Below are 17759 nucleotides of genomic sequence, written 5' to 3'. Positions count from 1 at the left end.
CCCCCACACCCGCAGCAGCCGCCGCCGCCACCTCTCCCTTCCTCTCTGCTCTTTCCTCCTCCTGTTTTCTCTTCCCTCCTCCCCCTCGCCTCCTTTTCTCCTCCTCCTCCGGCGCTGACGCTCGCGTAGGGCCCTGGCGTCAGACGCGCGGGGGCGGGGCGAGTGCGGCGGGGGGTATAAGTAGAGGGTGCAGGAGGCGGTGCTTCCCCTTCTCCCCGGCGGTTAGTGCTGAGAGTGCGGAGTGTGTGCTCCGGGCTCGGAACACACATTTATTATTAAAAAAATCCAAAAAAAATCTAAAAAAATCTTTTAAAAAACCCAAAAAAATTTACAAAAAATCCGCGTCTCCCCCGCCGGAGACTTTTATTTTTTTTTCTTCCTCTTTTATAAAATAACCCGGTGAAGCAGCCGAGACCGACCCGCCCGCCCGCCCGCGGCCCCGCAGCAGCTCCAAGAAGGAACCAAGAGACCGAGGCCTTCCCGCTGCCCGGACCCGACACCGCCACCCTCGCTTCCCAGCCGGCAGCCAACAGCCAGCAGCTAGCGGCAGCCGATCGACCCCGTTCTGCGGCCGTTGAGTAGTTTTCGATTCCGGTTGATTTTTGTCCCTCTGCGCTTGCCCCCGCTCCCCTCCCCCCGGCTCCGGCCCCCGGCCCCAGCACTCGCTCTCCTCCTCTCACGGAAAGGTCGCGGCCTGTGGCCCTGCGGGCAGCCGTGCCGAGATGAACCCCAGCGCCCCCAGCTACCCCATGGCCTCGCTCTACGTGGGGGACCTACACCCCGACGTGACCGAGGCGATGCTCTACGAGAAGTTCAGCCCGGCCGGGCCCATCCTCTCCATCCGGGTCTGCAGGGACATGATCACCCGCCGCTCCTTGGGCTACGCGTATGTGAACTTCCAGCAGCCGGCGGACGGTGAGAGCCGGGCCCGGCGGGCGGGCGGGCGGGCGGGCGGCCATGAGGCGCAGGCGGCGGCGGGCGGGCTAGGCCGGCGGGCCCCGGGGAGGGGGCGGGAGGGCATGTCACCCCCGAGGGCCGGCGGGGAGAGGCTCAGGCGCCGGGACCCCTGCTCCCCGTGCCCGCGGGGAGCCGCGCTGCCGGCAGCCGCACGCCTGGCCACTTCCTCCTCTGCGACCATTTTCTCGGCCTCAGCCGCTCTCAAACTTTAGGGTGATGACGCGCCGGCAGGGTGGGTGAGATTGGGTGCTTACACCGCGCTCCCGCCAGTAGCCGCGGGATTCTGGGGCGTCGGGCGCCGAGCCCCTTTCTCTGGTAATAGGTGGAGGCGCTCGCACCACCCCGGGCTCTTGCCGGCGCCCCAGGACGCGGAGGAAGTGCGATTCGGTGCTCGAAAAATACCACGTGTTGAACCCTGTAACCTCACAGGCCCGAGGCCTGTTTCTGCCACTGGCCCAATCGCCTGGGGGAGCCACAGGGCCTTAGAATAAAGTTAATTTGGTGATGTGGTGGTCCTCAGGTTTCTGATTGCATTCTTAATAACTTGTCAGGAACCGATGGCTCTAGAAATGTAAATTACCAGTGAGACGCGCATTTGGGGTTTTCCCCGAGTTCAGGCGTTTCTCACTAATAGTAACAGGGTGGTGGGAGCAGAGGATGTGGAGGATGACCCTTTTGAAATACACTGTTTTCTCAGGCAGTGTAGATTATTTCAGTTTTTTTATCCAAATTAGATTCGTAATACTGGTAATTCAGAATATTTTTTCCCTTCTCAAATAGTTCTGTGCTTTTGAGAGGTTTTCCTTAAAAAAAACGTATTCACCAATTTTGGCTGCAAACTTCCGAGTATAGGGTGGACTGGACCATTATACTTAATGGCATTCAAGTAGTAAAGGTTTCTTTAATTTTTAAAGTGGTCGAGAAAATCCGTACATCATGGGGAATTGAACAAAATAACAGTAAGTTTGAAATTCATGGAGGAAAAAATGTGGCTAACCTTATCTTTTTATTTTGAAGTTAAACAGTTCACGAAAAACAAAATTTGGCAAACAGATATGTGGCGTGATGAGTTGCCAGGATTTTCTTTTGTATTTGGATCAGTTGACTTCCAAAAGTCAGATTCACTCAATTTTATGGCCCAATTTTGCTTTTTTCCCCCAAGCTGCTTGAATACATGTCAACTAACATAGAATATAAGGAATTTACTTTTAAATTTTTAATTAAGTTCACTCGAACTTAATTCTAGTTCAGTAGAACTGAAGTTACTTAATGATAGCTTTTCACTAGGTAAAGTTAATATCAAGATTTGGGGTAGGCATACTACTGTTGAGTGACACAGAGCCAGAAGTTGTAAAACTGCACTGCAGGTTTCCTGCCCTTTTGCTCTGTAAGCAGTGGCTCCAGATGTCACTCCATAACAATTTTTCCCAACTCTGGATGAGATTTACTGCTGAATGAAAGCTAAAGATTAGGGAAGATAACTTTGGGACAGGTAATCATAATCTGAAGTTGACAGAAAACTTGAACAAATCCTAAAGACCATAAAATGTAACTTTTGGAAGTGGCTGTTATTCTTTCCAAGAAAGCTTAACAATTTTAAAACAAAACCCAATTTTTAAAATTTCTTGTGATTTGAAAAGTTGAACTTCAGGTTACCATGGTTACAGTACACTGTATGTATTCTCAGTCTATACCAGTAGACCAGTTCTGTAACTGCTCAAAAGAAGATAGCATTTTTTTCATATTAGATTTGTTTGGTTTCTATATGTACAAATTACCGTCTTGCCAAATACTTTTTTCAGTGGTTTTCTCTTTACCTATTTACTGTAACATTGATGGACGCGTAGACTAGCTCCTGAAAGTGACCAGTTTCCAATTTACAGGAAGAGGTGACTCATTCAAAAGACGCTCGGGCAAAGTCAGCTAAAAAACTAGGGGAGCTGAGTAGGTGTGGTCAGTTGATAATGAGCTGACAGCTGATTGTCACTATCTTCTAGAAACTGGAGCTTTCATTTATAAAAAGAAGTGGCCGGAAAATTTGTCCTCTCAATAACTTTACAGTTACATTGGCATGGAATTTTTGGATATTGGTGTTTCAGGGCTTCAAATGGACTATGCTTTTTCCCTCTTAGACCTAATGTTTTTTACTTAAGAATATATTTTTCCATGGAAAGTCTCAAATTATTTAATAAGTGCTTCATGGTAGAGATGCACATAATTCAATCCTTCATAGACCCTGAAATCATAGGGTAGATTTTGAAATTTTCTAGCACTGTGCAGAAATAATTGATTAACTGATCAGTTCTTAAGTAAATCAATGACTGAAGATAAAAGTGGTTTTATATGTCAAGAAAGCTTTAATGAGTGAATTGTGAATATTATATAGACCTGGTACTGCAAAATTTCTGTATTTATTATACAGCTAAGTATGCCCAACCTCACATTAAATTTTTGAGGGCCTGATTAAAATCTTGATCCGAATGGATATCATCTTTCTTTTTTTTTTTTACATAGTAATAGGAAGTTGTGCCATGAGTCACTGAAATCACCCAGCTCCCAAAATCCAGGGACTTTTATCTATTTATTTTTAAATGGACTAATTTTTGTAGAATATTGGCTATGGTAAGCAATGAAAAGATTGATTTTGACAAGTAATAAGGGAAGAAGTTAAAATGCTTAAAATCTAAAAGCTCTTAAGTCTGGATAATTTACAATTACTTAATATCTTTTATATTGCTCATTAAGCAAATTGTATGTGAAGGGGTATCTTGATTTTATGTTGACTAGGAACCAAAAGGAGATTTTAAATTTATGATAGTTAAAGGAAAAGATGTTTCAGAAATACATTGGTGATATGTCATCTGTTAACATGGGAAGTTTGAGGTTTCTGGTAATTGTCTTTTTTAGTATTATACAATTTAAATCTAGACTAGTGTGAGGTAAGGTCCAGCAATCTTGAAATTTAAAGAGGTAGAGGGACTGTGTGCCCAACCACTTTCCCCATAATAATTTATATAATTTTTAGTGGCCTATAAATGTTTTGAAGTAATACTCCGAACATGTCTTTCTTGCAGCGGAGCGTGCTTTGGACACCATGAATTTTGATGTTATAAAGGGCAAGCCAGTACGCATCATGTGGTCTCAGCGTGATCCATCACTTCGCAAAAGTGGAGTGGGCAACATATTCATTAAAAATTTGGACAAATCCATTGATAATAAAGCACTGTATGATACATTTTCTGCTTTTGGTAACATCCTTTCATGTAAGGTAAGCAAAAATGTGACAGGTAAACATTTACAGTGTTTTACCTTCTTGTAGTTTATTCCTTAAAAGAGCCACCATGCTGTCTGTTAATGGTAGTTTTATTTCCCAAATACCCAGGCTAGGAGGCTGACAAGTTCTCTCTGAACACTGGAAAAAATGCTGAATCAATAGCAAGTAATGAAAAATTGGTATCCATTTTTCCCTAGGTGGTTTGTGATGAAAATGGTTCCAAAGGTTATGGATTTGTACATTTTGAGACACAGGAAGCAGCTGAAAGAGCTATTGAAAAAATGAATGGGATGCTTCTAAATGATCGCAAAGTGTAAGTATAAATAGTTAATCATATTTCAAATCTGTTTTTAATAGTCCAATTCATTTTACAAGTTAATACATTTGTGCTGTTAAAGAGATTCAGCTGGAGTGAAAATAATAAACCACATCTTGGTAGATTTTATCATTGTGTTTTCTCCTTGTTTGTTGTAACATACGAATAACAGTGAATTAATACAATTGGTCAACATTCAAGTGAAAAAGAAAAAGAAGATAAGTATACTGAGATACAAAGCTTTTTCAAAATAAGTGCATAGTTGAAAAACTAGGAATCTATAGACAGAAACTTTTAATCATAATTCCTGACGTAGTCATTGACCCATTTTATATTTGAGGAAACTGAGGCTAAATGTATTTACATGATGGTTCAACAGATGAGCTGGGATATAAACCCAGTGGTCTAAATTCAGAATCTAAGTTGGCTCTTTACTTGGCCATACTACTACAATTTATTTATTTATTTATTTTAAGATTTTATTTATTTTTTTGTCAGAGCACAAGCGGGGGGAGCGGCAGGCAGAGCAGGTAGAGAGAGAAGCAGGCTCTCTGCCAAGCAAAGAGCCCGATGTGGGACTTGATCCCAGGATGCTGGGATCATGACCTGAGCCGAAGGCAGACGCTTAACCGACTGAGCCACCCAGGCATCCCACTACTACAATTTATTGATGGACTTGTTGTTTGTTTTACCTTTTCACCTTCCTTCACCCATTTAAAAGTAAAGTAGAATTAAACCAGAAATCTTCATCATTAATCTATCCTGAGATAAACTTTTTTTTTAAAGTTGCAAACTTTTTATATAATGGCACTGATAAAACCTATGAGACTTTCTGCTGCAGGTTATAAAATTAAGATTTTATGAGCCCAAAGAAATCTAAAATTTTTTATCGTTAGTGCCAGTGGATTTTGTTTAATTATCTAGACAAATTCAGCTGTAAGGTCATCTTATAAAATATCTGAGTTGGGATTGGTTTTTCTTACAACTCCACTGCATCACTCTTAAGGTGTGGTTCTTATAAATCACTTCATTAAGTGCTGTGGTCAATCTGTACATGGAGGGATCATTACGCACATGGTGTTACCTATTTGAATTTTGTGTCACTGCATGATTAAGGAAAGACTGTAATGTGTAAAGAACTCAAATAAGTGTAAGAAACCAGCAGTTCCTCAATGTGAACAATGTTTACAAATGCTAATTGTTAGAAGTAGTACATCCTTTTTTTTTTTTAATAGTACATCTTTGAGAGAAATATTGAGCATCGTTAATATTAGAAGATGAAAATATCTTACAGTTTGTCTATCAATGTGTTTGGGGACGGGGAAGAATGTCCAGCATTGGTGGGGGTCTAGATTATTAAATAAAGACTTAACTTATTGCTGTTTTGAGTATAAAATAGTATAACCCTTTTGGAAAACAGTTTGTATATATAAACTTAAGGTCATTTCTATGCCTTTTGAACTATCATGATTTCTGCGACTCTATCGTAAGAACATATAACAGAAAGGCTCATTAAGTTCTAGCATTATTAACAAAAGCATAAAGTTGTGATACCCACAATGGAATAGTATGTTCTTATTGAGAACGTTTGTAAAGCTAATAGCATGGAGAAGCACCACAGTATGGGTGGGGTGGGGAAGGTTAAGGAATAAAATCACAGGTATCTGCATTAAAACAAAAAGACTTAGGAAAAGTTGGTCATGATTTGGGTGGTATCATGGAAGATGGTTTTTTACTTTATTGTCTATTACAATAGTCTTTAATGACATGTACTACTTTTATATTAGGGGAAAACTAAATTTTTAAAACATTTAGTTGATAATGCTGCAGAGAAAATTTGCCAAGCTGTTATGTATTAAGAGTACAGAATTCAGAAGTTTAAATTTCCATTTTAGGAGATCACAAACGATGTGCAAGGGCCACTTTGAAATAGCAACGATGAAAGCTTTTATGTCTTTTCCTTGGCATGGTTCGTGTGTTACTCCCCCTCATTTATATTGATAGGCATGATCTCTTTAACCCTGGGTTGCTAGAAGGAAGGGAGGGAAGTGTGTATGAAGAAAAATGCTTCCTTTTTTCTTGTAGTTAAGAGGTTTGTTCTTATTTTATGCTTCCATTTTTTCACTTCAGGCACTTGTTTTTACTGTGCTCTTTATTCGAGATTCTGAAATTATCAGTAACAGTTACAAAATCAACCATCAGGCTTAATTAATCTGAACTTAATAAAATAGAACCTAATTTTATAGTCCTTACATATTTTATTAGATTTGTTGGACGATTTAAGTCTCGTAAAGAACGAGAAGCAGAACTCGGAGCTAGGGCAAAAGAGTTCACCAATGTTTACATCAAGAATTTTGGAGAAGATATGGATGATGAGCGCCTTAAGGATCTCTTTGGCAAGTTTGGTAATGTGTCTGAATTAAATTTTTACACTCAAAGTTCTGAGTAATTGCTCAACATTAGTTTTGGCTAATACTTTATACTAAAGTGAATGAAATGAACTTAATACGGTATTTAAAAATAATTGTCATTATCTGGATTAAACTACTGATAGTCCATTATACTACAAAGTAGTATATAAATAAAGGTTAATAGTGTTGTATTAGCACAGTAAGGTGTGACTGCCTAATTGGAACAGATTTTAAAAGGTTATGCTACAGTAAAAAATTGGGCTGGATTTATGCACTTAAAGATCCCATCCCATCAGAGGCATGCACATGACACAGCCAACTTGGGTTGGAATGCAGTCTTTAGTTATGGGACAGGAAAGCTGGCCAGCTTTAGGGTATTTGGCCAGTCTTAAAAACCTCATGTTTGAGCAATTTGAAACAATGACATTCAAAGACAAAGCCAGAGATCCTGATTCCCGTGATATCTCCTTGGGATGGCCTTCTGAATCCACGGGATCTTAATTTGTTCCTTGCATTTCAAATTAACTTAATTAAATTTTAAATCCGTGAAGTGTAAGCAGCCTCACTTTAGATAGCTGTAACTGATTAGAAGATGAACTTTAAATTGAACGCTTTTGCAGGTGATTTGCTTTTCCCTTATCATTTGTTGAACTTATTAAGTAGGTGGCTTTTTTTTTTTTTTTTTTTGAGCACCTCAAATGATACAGAATTAGAAAATCTAATACCTTATTGCCGATCTGGCATGCCACATTGAACCCGCCACTCTTTGGGCAAAAAACTTGCCCTTTCACCCAAGATAAATTGTGTCTTGCATCTTACTCCAAATTCTCTTTAGTGACTGGTTGTATATTTCATCTGTCTTTTTTAATTAGAAGCTGTTTCTAAAGTTGAATATTGTTAATCAATGATCCCAAATGAGTAATGCTATGTGAGGTGACCACCAATATGTAAATTTGTCAAATATTTTTTTGGCTATTTCTCATAGAGATTGGAAGTACAGCTTTAGGACTAGAGGTACATTCAAAAGAAACTATCTGTGCCCATATATCTTCCATATTCTTTGTAATGAAATATGCTTTTTAACCTTTTCTGGCCCCACCTACCTGAGATAATACCCACCTCAGTTAAGTGTCTTTTTCACTTGGGAGGATTGGGGCATGTGTCTTCAAATATGTGCTACTTCCTCCAAGTAATACTGTGTTTTGCCAAGGGTCAAACCCTGTATTCCCTCCACTCTCAATTGAAAGTCAAATGGGCCAAGGGTTAAGAAAATCTTATTTCTTAATTCTGATGTCAAAAAATTAAATTGTTGGCTAAAAAAAAGCAAATCTGTTTTGCACTAAGAATAAAATTTCATCCTTCACAATGGTCTAACACATGTACCTCCTTAAATGGAGGGAGAAGTGTTTCAGGAAATAGAGTACTTAGCTTCTTAGTAGAAATACAAGGTCTTTGAAGAAACTATTTTTTAATTTTTATTTTTTTCATGGCTTTGTTTTTGTGTGTCGAAATTTAAAATGTATAAACTAAATGTTGTGTGGAATACCTTTGAATCATTTAAAAAAATTTTTTTAGGACCTGCCTTAAGTGTGAAAGTAATGACTGATGAAAGTGGAAAATCCAAAGGTTTTGGATTTGTAAGCTTCGAAAGGCATGAAGATGCACAGAAAGTAAGACTCAAATATACTAACTAAAGATAGTATGAATTTCCTGTATTTTATAAGGGAGATGATAGGTTTCCTTGCCCTCATACTGAAGTGTACATCATTACGTTGGCTATCTTACATGTATTCTTTTGACCTACTTGCATTTTGTGTATTAGTTTTGGGGGTATAAATTGGGAATTTATATTCCCAAAACATTGAAGCCAAGTTTTTATGAAGGGTCCATGTTCAGCATTCGTAACCTAACACAATTTCTTGATAAATGAATTTCTCTACTGCAAGTTAGTAATTAAAATTTCTGTGATTTCTATAAGGCTGTGGATGAGATGAATGGAAAGGAGCTCAATGGAAAACAAATTTACGTTGGTCGAGCTCAGAAAAAAGTGGAACGGCAGACGGAACTTAAACGCAAATTTGAACAGATGAAGCAAGATAGGATCACCAGATACCAGGTTCATTTTTAATTGACAAGCAAAATAAGACAGGGATGAGGAAACCTATTTTACGTTCATTTCAGTTACTGCCAGGTAACTGGAGGGTTTGTGAGGGGGTAAGGAGAAGAAACATGGGATAAAAATACTAGGAAGTGTGCTTAAGTACCACTGTGGTTTTCTTTTTCTTTTTCTACAGTTTCTTTTTCTTTTTTTTAGGGTGTTAACCTTTATGTGAAAAATCTTGATGATGGTATTGATGATGAACGTCTCCGGAAAGAGTTTTCTCCTTTTGGTACAATCACTAGTGCAAAGGTAAAGCGTATGGTATTTTAAGATTTGGGGAATATTCATGCCCATTGATAATGCATATGTAAATTTCACATTAATATGCCAGAGTATTTTTCTTATTTTGTAAAATGAATACTCACATTGGTTTGTTTTTTTTCTTCCAAAAAAGTCAGTCTTTTTTTTTTCCTTCCTTTTCTGGAAATCAAGTTTTTGCCTCATTGCTCACAGACATTCAAATTTGAAGTAGATGTTGTAGCCTTGGTGGTTTATTTTTTGCAGGGGATGAGTTCTGAATTCTTCCTGAGGAAGGCTGCATTCGTTGACCATAGTTAGTGATTGATCCTCACATAATATGCATTGTTCTACTCTTTTCAACTATTTTCCTGGTTAAAAGTGGCAATTTATTACGGAACTATAATTGTTATCGGGCAAATTTATATTCACTTACACAATTCATTCTGGGGAGTCAAACTTTTAAGTCCCCTAGCAGTAAAGATAGATTTTCTTTCACTTGAAATCAAAAATGAAGAATTACAGTAGTATGATTCTATTCTGAATTCTGGGATTTTGATTTAAGAACCTCTGTTCAGGTGTTTTTTTCTGACGTCCATGGTCCAAGAATTCTCTGTATGTAAAGCTTTGTGCATATGTATTTTGGGGTATGGTAGGGTGTCTAAAACTTCAGATTCTCAAGAGTACAGGAAAAATTAAAATTCAGTGCTCCGGAATGACCTCGTGGCTGATCTTCCTACTCATCTTTTCCTGGCAACTTGATTAAGGAAGCTTCTGTGATAGGAAATGTTAGGGGCATGCTAGATGAATACAAATAAAAATGAAGAGATGGGGTTACCTTGTGTTTTAGCCTATGCTTTTGAGTACTTGGAGTATTGCTAGAATTTACTCCTGGGTGTCTTTACCCTTAGTGTGTTCCCTGAAAGTTGTTGAAGTTGAATATTGTGCATCAGATTTTAAAGTCCTGTTTGGATCATAATATCACACCTTGGTGGCAAGGATGTGAAAATTTGGCAAGAGTTTATTCTGGAGGAAGAGGTCCTGTGTTAGTAATGCTTGCTGAGAAAAAATATCAAAGCAGAAAGGTAAAAAGTGAAAGGTGATTTCCCATATCTCCCATTTGGGTGTCCTTCCCAGATAATCTTTCATGTTTGTCCAAATGCTCTTTGTAGATGTATAAACAATTTTTAGAAGACCAGGATCGTACTATACAGATTCTGTGACTTGCAGTTTTACTTAACAGTAGGTCTAGATACATATATTCATTTCAGGCTTTTTTTTCCCCCCCCTAAGGTGCTAGTATTCATTATATAGATATACCGTAACTTATTTTACTGTAACCTATATTGATAAACATTTGGGTTGCTTTGTGTGTTTCCACTGTTAGACCCACCATTCTAATAAACATATCTTTGCAAAAATGCCAGTTTTTCTAAAGTTCTAGAATTAAAATAGCTGGTTAGTGGGTATATTTAAAAATGATACAACCAAATTGTCCCAGAAGGCTGGACAAATTCCTGCTAGTCTTGTCAATTTAGTAGAAAGTGGTATACATCTTTTCCAGTGGTGGACCTGCCTTTTATATGTTGACTACTTCTGCCTGTTTGCATATTTTTATATTAGATTGGTTGTCTTTTTATTGATTGGAGAGATTTTATGTCAGCCTTTTTTTTCAATTGCAAATATTCTCTCCCAGTCTTTAACTTAGGACTTCGGGAGTTTTTTGTCATCTTTCCCCATATTTTTGCATTTTATGTTCAGATTCAGAATCTGTTTGGCAATTTGATTTTTCAGTGTGATATGAATGAGAAATGTGACTTAATTCTCGGTTGTCTCAATGTACTGTATACTGTATAATGTAAAGTCCATTTTTTCTGTGTTATTTTAAAATGTTAACTTTAACACACTAAATTCCCATAACTGCATGGGTGGGTATGTTTTAGGGTCTAGTTTTAGGTACAATTGACATATTCAGGTGTATAACATAATGAGGTTTGTGTTGTATATGTTGTGAAATGATCATAATCCATCACTATACATAGTTAACAAAATTGCATTCCCAGGATTTAATTTATAGCTGGGAGTTTGTACTTTTTAATTGATTTCCCCTGCTCACCTCCCTCTGCCTCCAGCAACCATGAGCTCAGTTTTCTTTTTGGTTTTTGGTGTTGTGTTTTGATTCCACTTATAAGTGAGGTCATTGGACTGTTTCCTGTTTGTCCTGTGCTACCATATACCGTTGAATGTAGTTGTAGAACATGCTTATGTATATTGCAGGGCTAGTGAGGAGTTCTTTGCATCTCGTCATTGATCCTTTAGAAGATCTTTTCAGTATTTGAAAGCTTCCTCCTGGCCAATATTTATGGCCCTTTTGGTCTTGAATGTGAAATTTTTATTTTGAAATGTGGATGTTCTAAGATTCAGCTGCTCCCCCTTCCCCACTAAAGAATAGTAAAGCACCTTGTCAACTTGAATTGCTAAAATTTTAGTAGGGGCCTTGGTTGTATCATTCAGATTACTTAAACCTTAATATTCTGTTGACAATCTAAAATCTTAGCACATTTGCTGTCTTATGTCTGTCTACCTCTTTACTTTCTCTTGCTTGGCTGAGATGCGTGTGTATAGCTTGCCCTTAATATTTAGGTATTAAGGAAAAATTGTGGAAAAAAATGAAAGCATTAACAGTGTTTACTTATTTGAGTCAGTAGCTGAATTGTTAATAGTAATGCTCTCAGAGCCTCATTCTGTCATTGAATTAACTTTTTTTTTTGTCTTTTAATAGGTTATGATGGAGGGTGGTCGCAGCAAAGGGTTTGGTTTTGTATGTTTCTCCTCCCCAGAAGAAGCCACAAAAGCAGTTACAGAAATGAATGGTAGAATTGTGGCCACCAAGCCCTTGTATGTAGCTTTAGCTCAGCGCAAAGAAGAGCGCCAGGCTCACCTCACTAACCAGTATATGCAGAGAATGGCAAGTGTAAGAGCTGTGCCCAATCCTGTAATCAACCCCTACCAGCCAGCACCTCCTTCAGGTTACTTCATGGCAGCTATCCCACAGGTATGTTTCAGAAGAGAATAAAAACCTTATACAGGTTTTCAGTTTTGGTCATTTTTAGTGTCTGTGCCCTCCATAAAGGCCTAAGATTGAAACATGTGAATTGTGATTAAGCTTGAAAAAATGCTTTGAGTGTAAGGACTTGCTGAATGTTCTCAGAGTATATAGCTAGCTGCAATATTGCTTTTTTTCATTACATGATACGTCTGTTTGCTTTCTACAGACTCAGAACCGTGCTGCATACTATCCTCCTAGCCAAATTGCTCAACTAAGACCAAGTCCTCGCTGGACTGCTCAGGGTGCCAGACCTCATCGTAAGCCTTTTGTTTTTAATTAAGGTTGTGAATTATTTGGACTAAAAATATGTGATATACTGTTATATTTCAACAGTATATTAACTGTTGCTTTTCGTAACTTAGGCTTATGGGTGTTCATTTTGGGGATCGTAGTATTTTTTTTCCCTTTTTTTATTATGTTAATCACCATACATTACATCATTAGTTTTTGATGTAGTGTTCCATGATTCATTGTTTGCATATAACACCCAGTGCTCCATGCAGTACGTGCCCTCTTTAATACGCATCACCAGGCTAACCCATCCTCCCACTCCCCTCCCCTCTAGAACCCTCAGTTTGTTTCTGAGTCCATCATCTCTCATGCTTTGTCTCCCCCTCCAATTCTCCCCCCTTCATTTTTCCCTTCCTGCTATCTTTTTTTTTTTTTTAACATATAATGTATTATTTGTTTCAGAGGTACAGGTCTGTGATTCAACAGTCTTACACAATTCCCAGCACTCACCATAGCACACACCCTCCCCAGTGTCTATCAGTCACCCAGCCACCCTATTCCTCCCACCAGGATCCTCGTATTTTTTAAGAAGAATCCTAAAATGCCTCATCCTTCCTCTCTTATTGAGACAGTAATTTCCATGCTGGTTTGATTTTCTTTTCTAAGTTTGGGGATGGATCCAACTCTTAATTTTATATTTGGTTAGGCAGTAGTTTTAAAAAATCCTGTTCCATGTGTGAGGGTCAGAGTCCTGGCATGTTTAGCCTTGCCTTGTGGCCCGTGCTCTGTTGCAGCAGCACTTGGAGCCAGGTGTGTGTGTCATGTTCAGAGAGTAAGAAGTCCTTGTTCTTCTGAATGTATGGTTTTTTTACGTATTCATTCTCTGGCCTGGGAAGTCTGGGGAAATGGCAGGTGAGAGACTTAGCTTTAAAACACGATATTTGCATTTAGTCACTCTTCGTTCCTTTGTTCAAATCTCAGCTGTTACAACAAAGCATTGAACACTTCCAGTGCGTTTTTTCCCAGTTAACGTGTGTTCTCATATCTTTAAATGTAGCATTCCAAAATATGCCCGGTGCTATCCGCCCAGCCGCTCCTAGACCACCATTTAGTACCATGAGACCAGCTTCTTCACAGGTTCCACGAGTCATGTCGACACAGCGTGTTGGTAAGCCTTAACACTTTCTGTGAAAATTGATTTCCAGTTTGAAAAAGCAAGGTAAAAGTACAAAACCCCGTGTTTATTTTGTAGCTAACACATCAACACAGACGATGGGGCCACGTCCTGCGGCGGCCGCTGCCGCGGCAGCACCTGCTGTCCGCACCGTTCCACAGTATAAGTATGCTGCGGGAGTTCGCAATCCTCAACAGCATCTTAATGCACAGCCACAAGTTACCATGCAGCAGGTAGGCCTTTAATTTCTGTATAAAGATGGCAGTCCTTGGTTGCAGTCAAAGGAGCTGAAGACAATTACGAGAGCTGAAGCTATCTAGAACGTTGTGCTAATTGATGTCCCATTAATTGACTGTATGTAAAAATGTCTTATACTGTGGGAATTAGACAGGCATTCAGCATTCCTTACCCTGAATTATTTGTGTGCTTTGAGAGCTTTGTTAAGCATAGTTGTAAGGAAGAAAGGGTGAAATACAGTTTGTGAGGTTTAGCTCACCCTCTTTTTTTTGACCCCGAGACCCAAACTGTCATGAACATAATAGAAATAGAGCTCAAAAGAATACTCCGGGTAGAAAAGACTACCTTGGTCTGTACTTCTGAGGGACTCAGCTTCTCCTATTCATGTTTAGAGTGCAGTCTTCATCATTTAGTGATTTTTTTTTTTTCTAGTGAGTATGTGCCATTACTTCTGGACTTAAAAGAATTTTTTAAAGCAATTTGAGGTGGGGAGAGGGAGAGAGCAAATCCCAAACAGACTCCCTCCTGAGCACGGAACCTGACACAGAGCTCAATCTCACCCCCCTGAGATCATGTCCTGAGCTGAAATCAAGAGTTGGATGCCTGACTGAGCCACCCAGACACCCCTACTTCTGTACTTTAAACTTAGGAAAATTCCTATTTTTTTCTAGCCTGCTGTTCATGTACAAGGTCAGGAGCCTTTGACTGCTTCCATGTTGGCATCTGCCCCTCCTCAAGAGCAAAAGCAAATGTTGGGTAAGTGCCTTTGTCCCACCTAGTCAGTTACAGAGAGACTAGAAAATGGGGAAGATACTTAGCTATCATTTTTAGGTACAAAAGTAGGCCTAAGGTTACAGGATTGGTCTGAACTGGCATGTCTGCTAAACTTCTTAGTAGTGTTCCAGGCTTTTAATTAAATACTTGGCTTTTGATGACTAGGATAATAGGGCATTATTTGCCATGGATCCCACTACATTTTTGGAGGAGGGAATTTGAAGTAAATGAAAAACATCAAGCACAGAATTAACTTCATTGCCTTGTGGTAGATCTTAATCAGTTTTTAACTATCAAAATGGTGGGTTTGGGGTTAGCATCTGTTTGCTATATACAAAAGTTAGGTTCTTCACCCTAGTTCTAATAATGGTGGATGCCTTTACACTTCTGACTGAAGGAATTTTGTGTTTTTGTTCCTAGGTGAACGGCTCTTTCCTCTCATTCAAGCCATGCACCCTACTCTTGCTGGTAAAATCACTGGCATGTTGTTGGAGATTGATAATTCAGAACTTCTTCATATGCTTGAGTCTCCAGAGTCTCTCCGTTCTAAAGTAATTTAAATCTGTCATTTATCTAACAGCCTCTTACACTATGTATTCCAGGGCTTTTTGTAGAAACTTGAACATTACTAAGTGCTTTATATAAATCATGTACAGTTCTGAGTTTTATAAATTCTAGTCACCACCACCTATGGTGCTGTTATCCCCATTTTGTAATCTAGATGGGGAAACAAGTAATTGGGGGTTGAAAATGTACCCTGTGTTCACACAGCTAGGCAAAGACAGAGCTTGGTTTCCCCTCCAGCTTCTGTGCTGCTGTTTGTGAGGAGAGAGATGTTTGCCATTGTTTCTCAACTTTGGGGGCAGTTTTGGTGAGAGAGGAAGAAGCGCAAGAGGGTTCATAATTCTAGAATAGTGGTGGAGTGGAACCCCAAAGGATATGGATACAGTTGAAATGGTTTTGTTTTTTTTTTAAGATTTTATTTATTTATTTATCAGAGAGAGAGAGAGCACAAGCAGGGGGGAGCGGCAGGCAGAGCGATAAGCAGGCTCCCCGCTGAGCAGGGAGCCCGATGCGGGACTTGATCCCAGGACACTGAGATCATGACCTGAGCGGAAGGCAGACGCTTAACCAACTGAGCCACCCCAGGCATCCCTTTTGTTTTGTTTTGAAAGCAGTTCTTTCACTTGCATATGAGGAAAGGAGTTTAGTTTGCCTTTGTTGGACATTTATATGTTGTTGTGAATTTGAAATTCTTCTAGTTACTCCTTTTCAGAGCCAGTTTGTTGTTTTTTTAGGTTGATGAAGCTGTAGCTGTACTACAAGCCCACCAAGCGAAAGAGGCTGCCCAGAAAGCAGTTAACAGTGCCACTGGTGTTCCAACTGTTTAAAGTGAGTGTTCCTCCCTGGGTTTATTGGTTTAAGCTTGTTTTTATCAGTTTGAGCATACTTTACAGAAATTCCTTTTACCATTAATACACATGTTGTATTGCTAACTTTTCAAAAAGAAGTAGAAATAGAAACTAAAATTTTATCTGTTAGCCTGGTTTTGACTTGAATTTTGAAATCCAAGCACCTTCAAACGTTTGTATTATAATTTGTATTAAATGGGCTTGGCTTTTTTGTGTACTTACTCTGCCAGGACTTTCATAGCTTATACCTTTCCTTGGGTTGCAATACTGACAGTTGCCCAGGGCCTGCACTCTTATCCTTCATTACTTCCAAGAAATGGGGTAATGGAGCTGTGTAGCCCAGACCAGAGATTGGGCAAAGCTTTTCTGTAAAGGACCAGATAGGAAATACTTAAGGATTTGTGGGCCATGTTGTCTATGTTGTAATTATTACAGTTTTAGTGTGAAAGAACTCCTAGACATTACATAAATGAAAAGTTGTGTCCGGGTGCCAATAAAACTTTACAAGAAACAGGCTGCAGACTGAATTTGGCCAAGGGCTTTAAATTTGCTACTGACAGGTGCCAGTATTGGTCATCTTGTTTTGTTGTTGGTACTTGGCCATTTGCGTGCTATACACTTTAAATTTGCAGTGTTATGTTTGATACGTTTACATATTGTAGTATGATTGCCAGTGTAGTAATAACTAGCAGCCCTGTCACTTTATGTAATGATTATAATGATCCTAGCCTCTTGGCAAGTTTGATTACATTTTTTTTCTCCCTGCATTCACAGATTGATCAGGGACCACGAAAAGAAACTTGTGCTTCACCGAAGAAAAATATCTAAACATCGAAAAACTTAAACATTATGGAAAAAAAACATTGCAAAATATAAAATAAATAAAAAAAGGAAAGGAAACTTTGAACCTTATGTACCGAGCAAATGCCAGGTCTAGCAAACGTAATGCTAGTCCTAGATTACTTATTGATTTAAAAACAACAAAAAAAACACAAAAAAATAGTAAAATATAAAAACAAATTAATGTTTTATAGACCCTGGGAAAAAGAATTTTCAGCAAAGTACAAAAATTTAAAGCATTCCTTTCTTTAATTTTGTAATTCTTTACTGTGGAATAGCTCAGAATGTCACTTCTGTTTTAAATAACAGAATTGATAACTGAGCAAGGAAATGTAATTTGGATTATAAAATTCTTGCTTTAATAAAAATTCCTTAAACAGTGCCCAGTGCTGTTATGCTATTTCATTTCTTTGTAATTGGTTTTGCACAAATAGGTGATAAGCTGGAATTGGCAGAAGAATTTCTTCCATGAAAAAGGTGCAGTTCAAGGGTATGGAAAAGGGGCACAAGAATTTCTCCAATTTGTTGTATGAATTTAGATTTCCATGTGAATTCTTGAACCAAGGTATATCTGTATTTAACGTTTTTTGAGATGATGCCAGTGTAAGGTTTCTAAGCTGGAAGTT

General features: G+C 38.8%; 1 protein-coding gene across 2 annotated transcripts; it reads left to right on the top strand.

Annotated features, from left to right (window-relative positions):
- Window positions 1-206: 206 nt before the first annotated feature.
- On the top strand, window positions 207-17146 carry PABPC1 (poly(A) binding protein cytoplasmic 1). 2 transcript variants are annotated; one of them, XM_035011648.1, is made up of 15 exons: window positions 207-915; window positions 4032-4225; window positions 4429-4544; window positions 6813-6943; window positions 8534-8628; window positions 8937-9074; window positions 9273-9368; window positions 12139-12411; window positions 12632-12722; window positions 13754-13864; window positions 13949-14103; window positions 14779-14863; window positions 15302-15432; window positions 16180-16273; window positions 17068-17145. In XM_035011648.1, the coding sequence occupies exons 1-14, from the start codon at window positions 723-725 to the stop codon at window positions 16270-16272; spliced, it is 1902 nt and encodes a 633-aa protein (XP_034867539.1). In that variant the 5' UTR covers window positions 207-722; the 3' UTR covers window position 16273; window positions 17068-17145. The 2 variants fall into 2 exon arrangements, with proteins under 2 accessions (XP_034867539.1, XP_034867538.1); XM_035011647.1 differs by having other exon boundaries at window positions 208-915; window positions 6813-6952; window positions 17068-17146.
- Window positions 17147-17759: the final 613 nt, after the last annotated feature.

This window comes from Mirounga leonina, unplaced genomic scaffold, assembly GCF_011800145.1.
Source record: "Mirounga leonina isolate KUSES-001 unplaced genomic scaffold, KU_Mleo_1.0 Mir_165, whole genome shotgun sequence".
In the NCBI taxonomy this organism is placed as follows: domain Eukaryota; kingdom Metazoa; phylum Chordata; class Mammalia; order Carnivora; family Phocidae; genus Mirounga; species Mirounga leonina.
The sequence above is the reverse complement of the archived record's forward strand: the minus strand, read 5'-3'. Positions and strand labels throughout refer to the sequence as shown.